The 18,067-nt window shown below is 46.3% G+C and overlaps 1 protein-coding gene across 1 annotated transcript; it reads left to right on the forward strand.

The window, feature by feature from the left end:
- The first annotated feature begins 7,242 nt into the window (after nucleotides 1–7,242).
- Nucleotides 7,243–17,857, forward strand: NENF (neudesin neurotrophic factor). The gene is made up of 4 exons (XM_039463468.2): nucleotides 7,243–7,484; nucleotides 14,175–14,235; nucleotides 15,989–16,092; nucleotides 17,549–17,857. Exons 1-4 carry the CDS (start codon nucleotides 7,308–7,310, stop codon nucleotides 17,723–17,725), a joined length of 519 nt encoding a protein of 172 aa, XP_039319402.1. The 5' UTR covers nucleotides 7,243–7,307; the 3' UTR covers nucleotides 17,726–17,857.
- The last annotated feature ends 210 nt before the right edge of the window (nucleotides 17,858–18,067 follow it).

Consider the following 18,067-nt stretch of genomic DNA (forward strand, 5'->3'; position numbering starts at 1 on the left):
TGTATTTTGGTGCACCCTGACTCACAATCCATCTTTGCTTTTGAATGGACTGACCCACATAGTCATTTAGTTTCTCAATTAACTTGGACAGTTCCTCCCCAGAGGTTTGAAGATAGCCCTCATTTATTTGAAAATGCATTGGCTAAAGAATTTAAGATGTTATGATTGGATAAAGGCACCATTATTCAGTACTTAATGATCTGCTTATTGCTAGCCCAACCAAAAGGGACTCAGACAATAACACCATTACGCTGTTAAATTTTCTGAGAACTAATGGGTATATAGAATCTTGCTCCACGAGGCTTAGATTTCTTTTTATTTGTTTGAGACAGGGTCTGGCTCTATTGCCCAGGCTGGAGTGCAGTGGCACAACCTCAGCTCACTGCAACCTCCACCTCCTGGGCTCAAGCAATCCTCCTACCTCAGTCTCCTAGGTAGCTGGGACCACAGGTGCACACCACTACACCCAGCTAATTTTTAAAAAAGTTTTTTTTAGTAACAGAATTTTGCCATATTGCCCAGACTGGTCTTGAACTCCTGAGCTCAGATGAGCCTCCCACCTCAGCCTCCCAAAATGTTGAGATTACAGGTGTGAACCATTACACCCAGCCAAGGCCCAGATTTCAACTCAAAAAATTAAGTATTTGGGATACATCTTAACTCCTGGCACCTGGGCAATAGCCCTGGTACAAAAAGAATCTATTTTGGGTGTTCCAGAACACAAAACTAGGAAACAATTACGGGCTTTCCTAGGGATGGCAGGATTCTGCCATTTATGGGTACCCGGATTTGGGCATATGGCTAAGCCTTTAGATGAGGCTCTACGAGGAGCAGACTCAGATCTTTCTGAATGGGATAACAATTACAAACATGCTTGTAATACTAAGAGTACATTTCCAGCCTTAGGAATCCCCAGTCTTGATAAACCAGTCTTCCTTTGTGTAGCTGAAAACCAACAAACAGCCCTGTGCATTCTTGTTCAGAACTAGGAGATCAGAAAGGAAACTCCACAATAATATAACTGGTGGTATACTTTGTAAGCAGTTACACCAGGTGTCCCCAAACTACAGCCCGCGGGCCGCATGCGGCCCCCTGAGGCCATTTATCCGGCCCCCCGCCACACTTCAGGAAGGGACACCTCTTTCATTGGTGGTCAGTGAGAGGAGCACGGTATGTGGCGGCCCTCCAACGGTCTGAGGGACAGTGAACTGTAAAAAGTTTGGGGATGCCTGAATTACACCATGTGGCTTCAGGATGGCTCAGAAGTCTCAGAGCAGTTGCAGCAACTGCTTTTCTGGCAGATGAAGTTAACAAATTAACTTTATGACAACATCTGGAGGTTTTGACCCCACACCAAGTACAAGAGGTTGCAGAAGCTAAAGGATACCTATGAATGACCAAGAGATGCTTATTAAAGTATCAGGCTTTATTGCTTAGACACTCCTGATATTACTTTTAAAGTATGCCAAACCTTAAACCCGGCTACCTATCTACCTGAGTCTGTGGACCCTCTAGGACCTAGGTCATTCTTGCATGCAAACTTATGGAGCAAATTTATTCCAGCCAGCCAGACTTAAAAGATGAGCCACTAGACAATCCTGAAATAGAATGGTTTACAAATGGTTTTATGTATCAGGGAAACTGGAGAGCCAGGTAGGTTATTGTCAGCCAGCATGAGGTAATTGAAGCCCAGGCTCTACCAGCTTCTAGCACAGCTCAGAAAGCAGTTAATTGGTGTGCGCAGTGGCTCACGCCTGTAATTCTAGCACTTTGGGAGACTGAGGCAAGCGGATGACCTGAAGTCAGGAGTTTGAGGCCAGCCTGACCAACATGATGAAACCTCGTCTCTACTAAAAATACAAAAATTAGCTTGGCATGGTGGCAGGTGCCCATAATTCCAGCTACTTGGGAAGCAGAGGCAGGAGAATCTCTTGAACCTGGGAGTCAGAGGTTACAGTGAGCCAAGATTGCACCATTGCACTCTAGCCTGGCGGACAGAGCGAGACTCCATCTCAAAAAATAAAAAGCAGTTAATGGCTCCTACCATAGTCCTTCAGTTGGGAAACTATTTAAAAATGAACATTTACACTGACTCCAAGTATGCCTTTCTGGTCTTCATGCTCATGTTATCATTTGGAAGGAACAGGGATTCCTAACTGCTAAGGGTTCCCCTGTGAAATACCATTTGGAAATCTAAAATCTACTAGATGCCGTTCTGCTATCTAAGGAGGTTGCTGTGTCACTGCAGGGGGCATCAGAAAGGAGATGTCACTATAATAAAAGGGAATTCTTTTGCAGCTGCATTAAGGGAGCCAATCAACTTTGTGGGCATGTTGATATCCACTGCCCTGGTGATGATAAAGCCAGAGTATACTAAAGAAGAACAGGAATGAGCTAAAACCTATGGATTAACTTTAAATACTTCCAGATGGCTAACTGATGAAAATGACAGGCTATATGTACTAAAAGCTGATCAACGGAAAGTAGTTAAACATATGCATGTCTCTTCTCATGAGAAGAGAAGTAGAAGAGAGTCTTCCCAAATGAGTCTTCCCAAATGACTATTTCAATTAATGTCTTATCTTTTTATAGGAAAAGATCTTCTTAAAACAGTAAAACAAGGGACTTAGGCCTGTGAACTATGTGTCCAAAATAACCCAAATAATCAACCTTTACCTCCTCCTTTAGTAAAGCCCGTTTGGCACAGGGGAATATACGCAGGTGAAGATTGGCAAATAGACTATATTAAAATATCCCCATGAGAAGGATTCCAATTTTTTTTTTTTTTTTTTTTTTTTTTTTGAGATGGAGTTTCATTCTTGTCCAGATTGGAGTGCAATGGTGTGATCTTGGCTCACCAAAACCTCTGCCTCCCGGGTTCAAGCGTTTCTCCTGCATCAGCCTCCCGAGTAGCTGGGATTACAAGCATGCACCACCACACTCAGCTAATTTTGTATTTTTAGTAGAAACGAGGTTTCTCCATGTTGGTCAGGCTTGTCTTGAACTTCCGACCTTAGGTAATCCACCCACCTCAGCCTCCCAAAGTGCTGGGATTATAGGTGTGAGCCACCACGCCTGGCCAGGATTCAAATATTTATTAGTATTCATTGATACCTTTACCAGTTGGATTGAAGTTTTTCCTACCTGGTCTGAAAAGGCAACTGATGTTTCTAAATTTTTATTAAAGGGAATAATCTCTAGGTTTGGGCTGCCTAGAAGCTTACAGAGTGACAATGACCCATTTTTCACATCAACAAGAACCTAAAGTATATCATTAGCTCTAGGAATTGAGTGTCGCCTTCATTCAGCATGGAGGCCTCAGTCTGCAGGAAAAGTAGAAAGGGCCAATCAAATTTTAAAGAGTTTCTTGCCAAGTTATGCCAGGAGACATCAGAAACCTATTTGTCTCTATTGCCTGTGGCCTCGTTGCTAGTTTTGGCTGCCCCGAAGGGAAACTTTCAGCTCAGCTCTTTTGAAATAATGTATGGAAGTCCTTTCTTAACTGCAGACTTCCTGGTAAATATAGATACCTTCAAATTACAGAACTATGTTATTAACTTAGGTCAGGTGCAAAAAGCTCTTCTTGAATATGGAAATCAGAGACTTCCTCCCCCCACCTAAGGAAGAAAATCAGGTTATAATCCAGCCAGGAAACTGGGTTCTATTAAAAACTTGGAAGGAAGGGTCTCCAGCAGATCAACTTTCCCCAAAGTATTTGTACAAAGTACCCCATCAAGTACTCCTTAGTACCCCAACTGCAATTACACTTCAAGGAATAAGCAGCTGGGTTCATTGTTCTCAAATTAAACCCATTTCTTATGAAGTCCCACAGGGCTGCCGGAACACAAGAGACTGATCTCACTTATTCCTGTGTACCAAGCACTGATCTCTGGTGCCTGCTCAGAAGAAACAAGAAGGATGGATAACTTAAAGATTTGGATTAACATCTTAATTCTGCGCATGTATTGGAATCAGCTAAGAAGCAATCTCTTTGCCAAATGGGCACAAATTTTAGCCTCCCTACACAACAAAACTAACTGCTGGATATGCAGGGGAACTAATGCCTCCTCCACCTCAGGCTGCCCTGGCACATCCTGCCAGCTACTATGAGCATATAGTGAAATTATGATGATTGGGGTAAACAAACGACCCTTTTTCCCTTTTAGTATAGAAACACAGGGACCAGTGTTTCCCTTCCCACAGTGAAACAAAGAAGCCTCTTTTCTATTTGATTAAAAAATTAAACTCCACTCTAAGTTATCCTGTACATGATGAATGGATGACAGCTGTCTAAGTTCAGGTATTAGGCAGCGTGTCCCTATGCTTTCAAAGACACAATAGCAGTGATTGCCACACTGAAACCTGTAACATGGAATGGTCACTATCCCAACACTGTAATTGCACCCTTCTTCTAACTAGCCAAATGCGGGTGGGATGGCAAGATAAGTCTTTATGGTTAAGTGCTTATATTTCTACTTGAGGTTGATTAAGGGCATGTGGGTCACATGGTTGGCCATACATGCCTTATAATTGGACTGGAAGATGTACATGGGGTCATCCTCATCTTCCAGGATATATCCTCCCTCACTAGATTAGAATCTCTCCTCTAACTGGGAAACTGTAAGAGCTCATCATAAGTGACAAAAGCAGGCTTCTTGGTGGTTTGACCCATTGGCTATCTTCACCCCACAGACAGCCACAATTGACATTGAGCTTCAAGCCAAAGCCATAACTAAACACAGCTGCAGTTTTCAATAATACAGGCCATGACCTTACCCTCTTGACTGAAGAAACATTTCAAATTAGACAGCCTTATGAAACCTTATGGCTCTGGACATGTTAACAGTAGCGTAAAGGGGGAACTTGTAATCAAAACAGAATGTTATGTATATATTCCAGACTATTCACATAATATTACCGAGGCCACAAAAGACTTAGATATCCACATCTCTGCCATTGACACTGTCAGTTGTCCATATCTGACAAGAATTAGACATCCACATCTCTGCCACTGCCATTGTCAGTTAACCCTGTATCAGCCTGGTTCTAACAACTGCCTAGTCCTGGGGAAACTTTTTTTGTTTAGCATGCTTGGGATAATTCTATTCATTCTGTTTTGTTGCTGTGGAATATACTGAATCGTACTTTTTATGTAGGAATAAAAGTTAAGCTCACTCAATGCTTCTTTAAATTTAACATAATAATTTTCTAGATTTCACCTTTGTCCAGGACTAGAATTATATATGATTGGTCCTCATCATACAGATGCCTTCTGACTGGCTAGCTCTCTACTTTAGCCAAAGGGATCCTAATGGTTAGGCAGGAATATCATTGCTTCTGTTCAGCTTGAAGAAGTTACTGAAGATGGATCTCTGTCCCTCTGCACCCCTTAGGATTAAGGGTCTCCTTGCATAAAGGAGGAGGGAATTACGTCAGAAGTGTCCTAACCAGAATGACTCCATCTCGAATAAAGGCCAGATAAAGCCAAACCTGCAGGGCGACTTTCCCAGGAAGTTAGGGCACTCTTCATCGCAAGATGTTTATGGTTGAGGAAATGAGATAATGGAAAAAGGGATTCTTGATTTAAAACTAAGTTAAAACTAAGTTTAAGCTCAGTTTCACTCTAAAGATAACAGTACACCCATAAATTCTCCCTGAAATCAAGTTACACAAGAGAATAACTATACTAATAGTCTGTCACAAGCTGATCATAGGCCTTTGTAATAAAGTACACTAGTTTTAGCCCTATAAAGGCAAGCATTACATTTAAGGCAGGGGTGATCCTATATAAGCATTACTTGCTTAGTACTACTTCCAAGCAAGGATGCTACTCAGATATAGAGTAGTACTATTATTAGAAATGGAGTAGTTTCTAATAAACTATTTTAACTACTATACTCTGCGACTTGCCCTGATTCTTTGCTGTGGAGATCTAAGAACCTGCTCTCAGTTCTGGAATGAGGCCCCTCTTCTGTTAATTCTTCTATAACATTTACTGAGAGTAAAAGCCAGTCTTGAAAATAACCTGCAAGGCCCCCTAAGATCCACCCCACCCTTTTACCACCTTCCCTTCCCTTGTTCCCCCAGCAAGCTGGGCACCCTCGTTATGTGCTTGATCCTTTGACCAAAGTCAAAGGTCCTCATCCCTCTTCCCTCTAGACACCCTCCTTCGCCTCCCGTAGATTTTTATATAAATACCATGTTCTCAGTGAGGCCTTTCCTAATCTGCCTCTTTAAAATAACCATTCAATGTCCATGCACCATTGCTCACGCCTGTAATCCCAGAATTTTGGGAGGCCGAGATGGATGGTTCACTTGAGGTCAGGAGTTCGAAACCAGCCTGGCCAACATATAGTGAAACCCATCTCTGCTAAAAATACAAAAAAAAAAAAAAAAAAAAAAAAAAAAAAAAAAAAAAAAGAAAGAAAAGAAAAGAAAAAAAAAGAAATTAGCTGGGCATGGTGGTGGGTGCCTGTAATCCCAGCTACTCTGGAGGCTGAGGCAAGAGAATCACTTGAACCAGGGAGGTGGAGGTTGCACTGGGCGGAGATTGCGCCACTGCACTCCAGCCTAGGCGACAGACTTCGTCTCAGAAATAAATAATAATAATAAAATAAAACGGCCTTGCCAGTGTTCCCTGTCTCTTTGCCCTGCTTTTTCTCCCTAGTATTCACCACCATCTAACATAATGCTTAGCATCTTACTTATTGTCTATCTGCCCATGCAATGTAAGCTCCACGTGGGCATGGATCTGTCTTGTTCACCGATGAGTCCCCCAGTGACCTGGTACATGGAGGTACTAAAAAAATATTTGTTGCATAAAGTAATGAGCAAAGTTTTGCACAAACGTTAGCTGTTATTATTTCAGGGCATATCGGTGATAGCACCCTACTCTGCAAAAATCTCTTGGGAACCAGAAACTTAAACAAAACTATGAAGAAAAAAAATCAGCCAAAAATAAAAGCGAATTAATACAGTTGAGGTCCTATTTTAGAAATATACATTCCTAGGTGCTGGTAATGTCGGGCTCTGTCATCTTTGTACCCGATCAAGGAACTGCTGTGACATTTTTTGGTAACTTCCAGTCTGTAGTTCGGATTTAGGAGTTAGGGGTAAAATCCCAGTTCCCAGGTTTCCAGCTGCGCGGCCGAGTAGCCCGGCCGGCCCCACCCGGGGCGCCGGAGGCTCGCGGAGGTCCGGGGTACTCGGTTCCCCGCCCTCGGGGCGGCTCTGGGCTTGGGGCGGGACTCTGGGCGCGCTCCGGCCCCGCCGCCCTGGCCGCCCTTTCTTTGCGCTGCGTGCTCACCATGGCGGGCCCTGCGCCGGGCCGGCGGCTGTGGCCGCTGGCAGCGCTGGCCCTGGTTTTGGCGCTGGCCCCGGGGCTGCCCACAGCCCGGGCCGGGCAGACGCCGCGCCCTGCCGAGCGGGGGCCCCCGGTGCGGCTCTTCACCGAGGAGGAGCTGGCCCGCTATGGCGGGGAGGAGGTAGGCGAGGGCGGCGCGGGCCGAGGTACCCGGGGTCACGTCCGGTCTGCGGCGAGCCGGGCGAAGACCTGGGAGGCCCCCTGGGGGACGCGCGGCCCGCGGCGGGCGCCCGCTCCCGGAGTCTCGGCTCCGCACTTTGCCCGGGCCCGCTGGGCCTCCTCTCTCCAGGCCCGGACGGGTGGCCGAGGGGTGAGGGCGAGTCCTCAGCAGTCGGAGCGCCCGGCTTTGCCCGCACACCCCACCCTGAGCATCCACCTCGGTCCCTGGGAAATTCCCCCTCTAGCTGCCTTTACGTTGATGATCTGCGTACAGACCTCAGAACTTTTTGGTTTTCATGTTAGCCTCAGCCGAGGCATTTACTGTGCCCACGCATAGTGGGGCGTGGCGGGGAACCGAGGGAGGGAAGCAAAGACCGCTCCCTGCGTTAGGTGGGACTTGGGGAAGGTCCTGGGATAAACCAGTCTTTGCCTGCACTTCCTTTTCCTGCTCCTGTATCCCAGGCCGCCTCTGCATCGGACTCCTCAAACCCACTTTCAGTGCCTGTGTCCTGGGGCTCTGCCAAAGCTGGAGGCCAGGGCAGAGGGTGGACTGGAGACTAGAGATCTCCCCCCACCATACTCACACACGTCAATCAATAGTCTAGAGGCGTCCAGAAAACTCACACCCACCTGTCCACCTGGGTTGGTGGGTTCCAGTACGATGGCTGTGTCATGTGACAACAAGATACTGCTCCTGACAAGGACCACAGGGGGCTGATACTATATGCAGAGCAGGGAACGGAACTAGGGGGAGGTCATAGTACCATAGCATTTCAGAGCTGGCAGGAACATATCTCCTGCTTTTACAGATAAGGAAACAGACCTGCCCCCTGTTAGTGGTAGAGCAGGAAGAGGCCCTATGTATTTCAAAACCCTCTGGCCTGGTCTCCCTAATTCCTGAGTTAATTGGATTTATATGGACTAGCATTGCAAGGGGGTACCAGAAACCTAGCCTTTAGGCAGTGATGCCAGTTTGGGCATCATTTGAGAAGAGGCTGATTAGAACCATGAGTCAGTCAGTGAGGACACGGAGGGAGGGGGACATGACTGGGATGTGAGGATGTTAAAAGGTGCCTTTTTGGGGGCAGCAGAGGGAACCAGATGGTTCAAAGTCTGGGCATCTGTGCAAAAAAGAGTTAACACTGGCAGGCCTGCTGTCCTTAGAAAAGCCTGCTTGCAAGGGTGAGGTTTGTCTGGTGTCTGGATTTCCATCCTTCTCTACCCAATACGGCTGGCTCACTTGCCTAGGCTGTATATACAGATGGTGTAGGTGGCATTGAACACTGTACATGCTCGGCAGAGGGGTCCCTGTGTGACCAGCTTCCAGTGAAAGCCTTGGGTGCTGAGTCTAATGGGCTTCTCTAGCAAAAGAATGTTCTGCCAGAAGGATGAGAGGCCATTGTCAAATTTTGTTGTTGTCGGGGGGAGTGTGTGCTCTGTGTGACCCCTCATGGGAGGGGAGAGCATAGGAAGCGTGCACGTAGATTCACCTAGATTCAACCTCTTTTTCCTTCCCAGCTGTGAGTAGACTATATGCTGAGTCCTTGGAATCTTCTAGGGACACTCCAACTGACCCGATGATTTTTGGGACCACTGGCACAAAATCTAAGGAAAGAGAGAGTTCACCACTGAGGTTACAGCAGCAGTGCCAGAACTGCAAGATGAGGACTGAGAAAAGACCCTTGTTTTTGTTTGTTTGTTTGTTTGTTTTGAGACAGAGTCTCACTCTGTTGCCCAGGCTGGAGTGCAGTGGCACGATCTTGGCTCACTGGAATCTCCACCACCCAGGTTCAAGTGATTCTCCTGCCCTAGCCTCCTGAGTAGCTGGGATTACAGGTGAAGAAACTGAGGCTTAGAGTCTACGTAACCTGTCAACAGTTTCTCTGCTGGTAAATAAAAAGTCAGGATTCAGACTCATACCTGTCTGATTGTAAGCCTATGCCCTTCCTAGGGCAATTCTTCCATATTGAAAACTTGAACGCCAACCTCTTGCAGCTTGTAGTAAAAAATGGGTATAGTAATATCTGCCTCACAAGGTCATTTTATTTTATTTAAATTTAGTTTTTGAGACAAGGTCTTGCTGTCACCTAGGCTGGAGTGCAGTGGCTAATTTTGTTTTGTGTGTGTGTGTGTGTGTGTTTTGGAGACAGAATCTTGCTCTGTCATCAAGGCTAGAGTGCAATGACTTGATCTTGGCTCACTGCAACCTCTGCCTCCTGCGCTAAAGCAATTCTCCTGCCTCAGCCTCCCAAGTAGCAGGGATTAACAGGTGCCTGCCACCACATCCAGCTAATTTTTGTATTTTTAGTAGAGACATGTTTTCATTTTGTTTCACCTTTCACCAAGACCAGGCTGGTCTTGAACTTCTGACCTCAAGTGATTCACCCACCTCAGCCTCCCAAAGTGCTGAGACTACAGGCGTGAGCCACGGTGCCTGCTGTCTCTGTGTCACTTCTATTCCCATGTCTGCATTTATACTCCCAAGCCTTCCACCCACCCTCCACCTTCTAAGTTGCCATTTCTCAGGCCTGAGAGTCTGTGCCTGTAGGCTGTGCTGTCCAGGATGTCTATCTACATGGGGTCAGAACTCACAACCCCAGCATGCTCTGTTTACTGATAAAGCCATTCCTCTGCCTGGCATGCAGGGTATTTATGTCACTCGGAGGCCTCAAAAATGCTAAACATTCTTTTCTTCCCCATTAATTTGACTTCTCTTAGTGCTTACACCTTCAAGTAAATAGTTTAAGGAAGAGATACAGATTTTATTGTTAGAAAAAGGAGAGTGGGCCAGGCACAGTGGCTCACATCTATAATCTCAGCACTTTGGGAAGCTGAGGTGGGCAGTTCACAAGGTCCGGAGATTGAGACCATCCTGGCCAACATGGTGAAACCCCGTCTCTACTAAAATACAGAAAGTTAGCCAGGCGTGGTGGTGGGCACCTGTAGTCCCAGCTACTTGGGAGGCTGAGGCAGGAGAATTGAACCCTGAAGGCAGAGGTTGCAGTGAGCCAAGATTGTGCCACTGCACTCCATCTTGGTGATAGAGTGAGACTCTATCCCCTCACCCTCCAAAAAAGAAGAGTGTTGGCTGGATGCAGTGGCTCAAACCGGTAATCTCAGCACTTTGGGAGGCCGAGGCAGGTGGATTGCCTGAGGTCAGGAGTTCTACACCAGCCTGGCTAACATGGTGAAAATCCATCTCTACTAAAAATAAAAAAAAAAGTAGCCGGGCATGGTAGCACATGCCTGTAATTCCAGCTACTCGGGAGGCTGAGCCTGGGAGACGGAGGCTACAGTGAGCCAAGATTGTGCAGCCTGGGCAAAGGAGTGATTTGTCTTAAAAAAAAAAAAAAAAAAAAAAAAAAATAGGCCGGGCGCGGTGGCTTAAGCCTGTAATCCCAGCACTTTGGGAGGCCGAGGCGGGTGGATCATGAGGTCAAGAGATCGAGACCATCCTGGTCAACATGGTGAAACCCCGTCTCTACTAAAAATATAAAACATTAGCTGGGCATGGTGGCGCGTACCTGTAATCCCAGCTACTCAGGAGGCTGAGGCAGGAGAATTGCCTGAACCCAGGAGGTGGAGGTTGCGGTGAGCCGAGATCGCACCATTGCATTCCAGCCTGGGTAACAAGAGCGAAACTCTGTCTCAAAAAAAAAAAGAGTGGTAATAAGATACATGTTTTTGTTTATCTTATGTATGTGAATGTTATATTTATATGGCTCTTTGCACATAGAAAATAAGTATCGGCTGGGCACGGTGGCTCACGCCTATAATCCCAGCACTTTGGGAGGCCAAGGTGGGTGGATCACTTGAGGTCAGGAGTTTGAGACCAGCCTGGCCAACATGGCGAAACCCTGTCTCTATTAAAAATACAAAAATTAGCCGGGCATGTTGGCATGTGCCTGTAATCCCCACTACTCAGGAGTCTGAGGCAGGAGAATCACTTGACCTGGGAAGGCAGAGGTTGCAGTGAGCTGAAATTGCGCTATTGCACTCCAGTCTGGGCGACAGAGCGAGACTCTGTCTCAAAAAAGAAAAAAATAAAAGAAGTATCAAGGAAAAAGCCACAGAATGAAAGTACGACAAAATAGTGGTGTTAAATGATAGCTGTAATACATTTTTTAAATTGATGTAAATACATAACACCACTTGATAAGCAATCAAAACTGAGGAACAAGGACTCCTGGTGAAGGAAAGACAGGCCGTTTCAAATGACCCTTGTTGAGTGAGGTGGAGTAAGTGTCTAGAGTCAATGGCAGTCCTTTAGGGCCTGTCTTTTTTTTTCTTGAGACAGAGTTTCGCTCTTGTTGCCCAGGCTGGAGTGCAAAGGCACGATCTTGGCTCACCGCAACCTCCGCCTCCTGGGTTCAGGCAATTCTCCTGCCTCAGCCTCCTCAGTAGCTGGGATTACAGGCACGTGCCACCATGCCCAGCTAACTTTTTGTATTTTTTTTTAGTAGAGACGGGGTTTCACCATGTTGACCAGGATGGTCTCGATCTCTCGACCTCGTGATCCACCCACCTCGGCCTCCCAAAGTGCTGGGATTACAGGCTTGAGCCACCGCGCCCGGCCCAGGGCCTGTCTTTAGGGGCCAGTTTGGGAATAATAAAAGGCAACTTTCTACTGAGCTCCTGCGTTTTGTCTGCCAGGTGCTACATTCACTGTTTTCCTCAGCATTCCCTTGAGGCGAGTAGGCATTACCCTCATATGACAGGTAGAGAAGCAGGCCCCTCACATGGCAGGTTATGAGGTAGTCAGGTATGTTTCCTTGGGCAAGTTGCTTAGCTTCTCTGAGCCTCAGTTCCTCTATCTGTTAAACAGGTCATGAAAACCCTTCACCGTAAGCTCCACAAGAGCAAGAACCCTAAACTGCTCCCCTACTAAAGAGAAGGCCAAGCAGCAGGTGCTTGCAGAGCCTGAGATTCCTGTGGAGCCAGCTTCGACTCCCACCCTCGCCTGGGCTGTGAGCCACCTGGCTGATGCCCCTGCACCTCTGATGGCACCAAGACAAAAGAGAGGTCTGGTCTTGGGTGTCTTGGGACTGTACCCATCGTCCCAGCCTGAGCCCAACCTGATGGAAGTTAGAAAAGTCATGCCATCTGGTTCTGTGTTATTCACTCTTGGTGGGGAAATTCGGAGGTAACATTTTATGCCTGCTGACAGAGCCATAAAAGAGTCTAAAGCCCATTGTTAGTAGAACCGTAGGGAAACAGCATTGCTTACATATCTCTAGCACAACAAATGGCTTAATGTTGTCACAGGACAAACTAATAAAATATAAACAGTGATTAAGTTGTTCATATACTTAGACCCAGGAATTCCATATATTGAAATAGGTCACTTTCCTATGCACTGACTGGGTGGAGAGCAATTTTTAAATAAAAGCCTCAATGAAATAAGTCACCAAATTAGAAAGTAATTTATAGAAACATAGTATTCATAATGCTACCATTTATAGTTCTAAGGATTGGAAACCACCCAAATGCCCATAATAGAAAGCTACCTAAACAAATAAGTACATGATATCACTAATATAAGATGGGTCTCTAGGCCGGGTGCGGTGGCTCATGCTGGTAATCCCAGCATTTTGCGAGCCCAAGGCAGGTGGATCACCTGAGGTTAGGAGTCTGAGACCAGCCTGGCCAACATGATGAAACCCCATCTCTTCTAAAAACACAAAAAATTAGCCGGGCATGGTGGCGGGTGCCTATAATCCCAGCTGCTCAGGAGGCTGAGTCAGGAGAAGCACTTGAACCTGGAAGGTGGAAGTTGCAGTGAGCCAACATTGTGCCATTGCACTCCAGCCGGCAACAGGAGTGAAACTCCATCTCAAAAAAAAAAAAAAAAAAAAAAAAAAAAAAAAAAAAAAAGAAAGATGGGGCCCCATGGAGCTGTTTAAGTGACAGTCATTTCGGTGGCAGTGTTTACATGAAGGAATGTTACCCATAAGAAGCAAAATATAGACTAGATCTCATTCATATCAGTTACATCTGTGTCTGTACATTGATAAAGAAGAAAGCAAATTTGGACTGATAAATAATTCATCATTTACTGTTCTTTTGAATTTTCATCTCTGTTAAGTTGCTTCATTTCCTTTCTTTTCTTTCCTTTTTTTTTTGGAGACAGAGTCTTGCTCTGTTGCCCGGCCTGTAGTGTAGTGGCACGATCTTGACTCACTACAACCTCCGCCTCCGGGGTTCAAGCAGTTCTCAGCTTCAGCCTCCTGAAGGTGGGATTCAGGCATGTGCCACTACACCCAGATCATTTTTGTATTTTTAGTAGAGATGGGGTTTCCGCATGTTGGCCAGACTGGTCTTGAACTCCTGACCTCAGATGGTCTGTCTGCCTCAGCCTCCTAGAGTGCTGGGATTACAGGTGTCAATCACTGCACCTGGTCCCTGATTTCCTTTATAAAGGAGGATTGCCACATTCTTGTCATGAGACTTTATGACTTTTCCAAATTCCTATGTGTGGGCATGATGCTCCCCAGGCAGGTGGTGAGCTTGCCAAGGACCAGGCTTAACAGAAGGCCACTGGGACTTGACCCCCTGCTCTTTGCTCAGCTTGTGATGGGAGGAGAATTTACTAACTTACACTGGAAGAGCCAGCTCTTCCCCTCCTCTTCACAGCTTCTCCCCTGCTTTCTAGGAAGATCAGCCCATCTACTTGGCAGTGAAGGGAGTGGTGTTTGATGTCACCTCTGGAAAGGGTAAGTGCTGTGGCATTTTGAATTTTATTTCCAGGGAGCACAGTAGCCAGAGTGAGCAGCACCTGGAGGTGTGAGGAAAGGGAGGGAATGTTGAGCAAGTCCTTTTCCTTTCATTTAATTTATTTATTTACTTTTGAGACAGAGTCTAGCTCTGTCACCCAGGCTGGAGTACAGTGGCGTGATCTTGGCTCACTGCAACCTCCACCTCCCAGGGTCAAGTGATTCTCCTGCCTCAGCCTCCCAAGTAGATGAGATTACAGGTGCCTGCCACCACGCCCGGCTAATTTTTTTGTATTTTTAGTAGAGATGGGGTTTCATCATCTTGACCAAGCTGGTCTTGAACTCCTGACCTTGTGATCTACGCACCTCGGCCTCCCAAAGTGCTGGGATTACAGGCGTGAGCCACCACACCCGGTCTTCCTTCTATTTTAAATGAGCAGATTGAGTTAATCTTTGTCAGTGTTTTACCTCAGCAGCGTTTTTTTCCCCCCTGATTATAACATACTCCTATTTAAAAGCCTTCCATGGCTTTCCATTACCTGGGTAGAATCAAATTCAAATGATGATTTACTCTAGTTGAAGCAATGAGAGAAGTGTTCTTTACTAAAGATTTGGCGTTATAGAACATTACAGAACACTTTAGTGCCATTTAATATAACTACAAACAGTATCTTGGAGGTAGTTTTGTAGTGGTTCATCTATTATTTGATAACAAACATGCTGAATGGAAATAGACTTGGCTTCCACCAATATTTAAGAAGATGGAACATTTTTCTTTTGTATCTTTTTTTTTTTTTTGAGACAGAGTCTTGTTCTGTCGCCTAGTCTAGAGTGTGGTAATGTGACCTCCTCCACCTGCTGGGTTTAACGGGTTCAAGTGATTTTCTTGCCTCAGCCCCCAGGTAACTGGGATTACAGTCATGCACCATCATGGAAGGGTACTCCAAGATGCCCGGCTAATTTTTTGTATTTTTAGTAGTGGTGAGATTTCACCATGTTGGCTAGGCTGGGCTCAGCTCCTGACCTCAAATGATCTGCCCACCTTGGCTTCCCACAGTGCTGGGATTACAGGTGTGAGCCTCTGCACCCAGCCTGCATCTTTAATATTTTTAAGAGACTATTTTATCAGTATTAACACTTATGTTAAAAAAAAAAAAAAAAAGAGCAAGAGAGGGATCCGGGCACAGGGGCTCATACCTGTAATCCCAGCACGTTGGGAGGCCAAGGTGGGCGGATCGTGTGAGCTCAGGGGTTCAAGATCAGCCTGGGCAACAGGGTGAAATGCCATCTCTACACAAAAAATACAAAAAATAGCCGAGCATGGTAGTGCTTGCCTATAGTCCCAGCTACTCCGGAGGCAGAGGTGGAAGAATCACTTGAACCCAGGAAGTGGAGATTGCAGTGAGCCATGATCATGCCACTGCACTCCAACCTGGGCAAGAGTTAGACCTGTCTCAAAAAAAAAAAAAAAAAAAAAAAAAAAAGAGGTCAGTAGGTACTATTGTCTTTCTGTATTTTCTGAAAGTTCCCACTCAGCCTCCATGTGTGACTTATTCCACATTTAAAATGAGTGGCATCTAACCTAATTGCTGGGGTGGCTTATTGGACTTTATGTCACCATTGTTTTGCCTCTCCGTGGGCCTGGAGCCGTTTTTAGGACTGGGTGAGGGCCTTGGGAGCTCCCCACTTGGAGGCGCCTGGTTACTCGGCATGTAAACCCATGCTCATGTCTCTTCCTTCCTCCCTATTACAGAGTTTTATGGACGAGGAGCCCCCTACAATGCCTTAACCGGGAAGGACTCCACTAGAGGGGTAGCCAAGATGTCCTTGGATCCTGCAGACCTCACCCATGACACTGTGAGCCAGATTATAAGCCTTTGGCAAGATGCTCTACCTCCTTGTCCATTGCTTGCTTGCTTTATTTCTCTTTCTCTTTCTTTCATTCTTTCTTTCTTCTTTCCTTTCCTCTTTCTTTTCTTTCCTTCTTTCTCTCTCTCTTTCTTTCTTTTCTCTCCCCATTTCCTCCCCTCCCCTCCCCTCCCCTCCTCTCTTTCTTTTCTTTTCTTTCCTCTGGGCAAGAGCAAGCCTTCCTAACTAGCCTATTTGCCCTTCAGTCTGCTTGGTGTGGTGGCCAGCCGTTTTCTTGAAATAGATTATCTGACTGTGTCATCCTTACTCCGAAACCTTCCGTGGCTGTCTGTGGCCTAGAGTCAAATCCAAACTCTTCTGAACTTGTGATCCAACTCAATGATCATCACAATTTGGCCTCAACCTGCTTTACAGCCTAATGCTCCTTATGGTCTGCTCCTGCCACCCCGTCCCCTCAGCCCCTTACAGCCTTGCTGTTAGTCTCTGAGACCCATTCCCCTTGCCATGCTTCATAGCTTTGTGGATGAACTGGGTTGGGAAGAAAGCGCTCCCTCTATGCTCATATTTCTGTGAAGGAGAAAATAGCATTAAAAAAATTTTGAGGCTGGACATGGTGGCTCATGCCTGTAATCCCAGCACTTTGGGAGGCTGAGGTGGGCAGATCACCTGAGATCAGAAGTTCAAGACCAGCCAGGCCAGCATGGAGAAACCGTGCCTCTACTAAAAATACAAAAACTAGCTGAGTGTGGTGGCACGTGCCTGAAATTCCAGCTACTTGGGAGGCTGAGGCAGGAGAATTGCTCGAATCCAGGAAGTGGAGGTTGCAGTAAGTCGAGATAGCGCCACTATACTCAAGCCTGGTTGAGACAGCGAGACTCTGTCTCAAAAAAAAAAAAAATTTTTTTTTAAAAAAACCTATTCAAGGTCTAAATAATCCCAATACTAAGGCTGGAATTTCCCCCAACTGTATTCAATATCAAAGTGACATTGAGATAAATTGAGATGAGCCAAACTCATAAGCCACAACATCACAAAAACAAATGAAGAACTTAAGAAAGGGGAAGGTGCCAAATGTATAATGGGAGCAGTGTAGAGAGAGGGAGGATTAATCAGGGGAGAGGAGGGGAATGCAGAGGCAGGAGGACACGCCCCGCCCCCCACCCCCCCCCCCCGGCATGGTCACGGTGCTCTCTGGAGCCCTTCCTCCCTGATCAGTCAAACCGCAAAGCGTGATGAAGCATTGCTCCCCTTATGTTATACGACCCCCCGCCCCAGCACACACACAGCGGCGTCTCTTAGGTCATTTGTCCATTATTTGGTTTGTTGAGATATCTTTTCTCTTACGTTAGGGAGGTGGGAGGGCCAGGCAGGGATGGAGCAAGGCCAGTGCCAGACACCATCCAGTTATCCCATCCCCTGTCTTTCTTGGGCTTTTCTCCCCAAGACGGGTCTCACAGCCAAAGAACTGGAGGCCCTGGAGGACATCTTCACCAAAGTGTACAAAGCCAAATACCCCATCGTCGGCTACACGGCCCGGAGAATTCTCAACGAGGACGGCAGCCCCAACCTGGACTTCAAACCTGAAGATCAGCCCCATTTTGACATCAAGGACGAGTTCTGATGTTCCACCTGCAGGAGCAGATTCTTGGGAGGGAGGCAGGAGACACTAGGTGCTGAATCTCCTGAGAAACAGGCCGCCTGGAGCCCCTGAGCCACCCCGATAAGAATAAAACAGATACCCTAGAAGAGCAAATGCCTCCTGTTGTCCTTGGTCAGGGGTTCTGTCTGCCCAGGGACCCCTGCCCTCACACCAGGGGTCAGTAAGAGTCAAAGTAGGATGCCTCCTAGATGTCAGCGTCGGCTGGCTGAGCAGTGGAATTTGTGCAGCCTTTACTTTATGCTTTTCTGTACTTGTCAGATTTTCAGCCATGACCATGTTCACTTTATAATCAAAACAAAAATA

This window comes from Saimiri boliviensis, chromosome 14 (genome assembly GCF_048565385.1).
Source record: "Saimiri boliviensis isolate mSaiBol1 chromosome 14, mSaiBol1.pri, whole genome shotgun sequence".
Classification (NCBI taxonomy): domain Eukaryota; kingdom Metazoa; phylum Chordata; class Mammalia; order Primates; family Cebidae; genus Saimiri; species Saimiri boliviensis.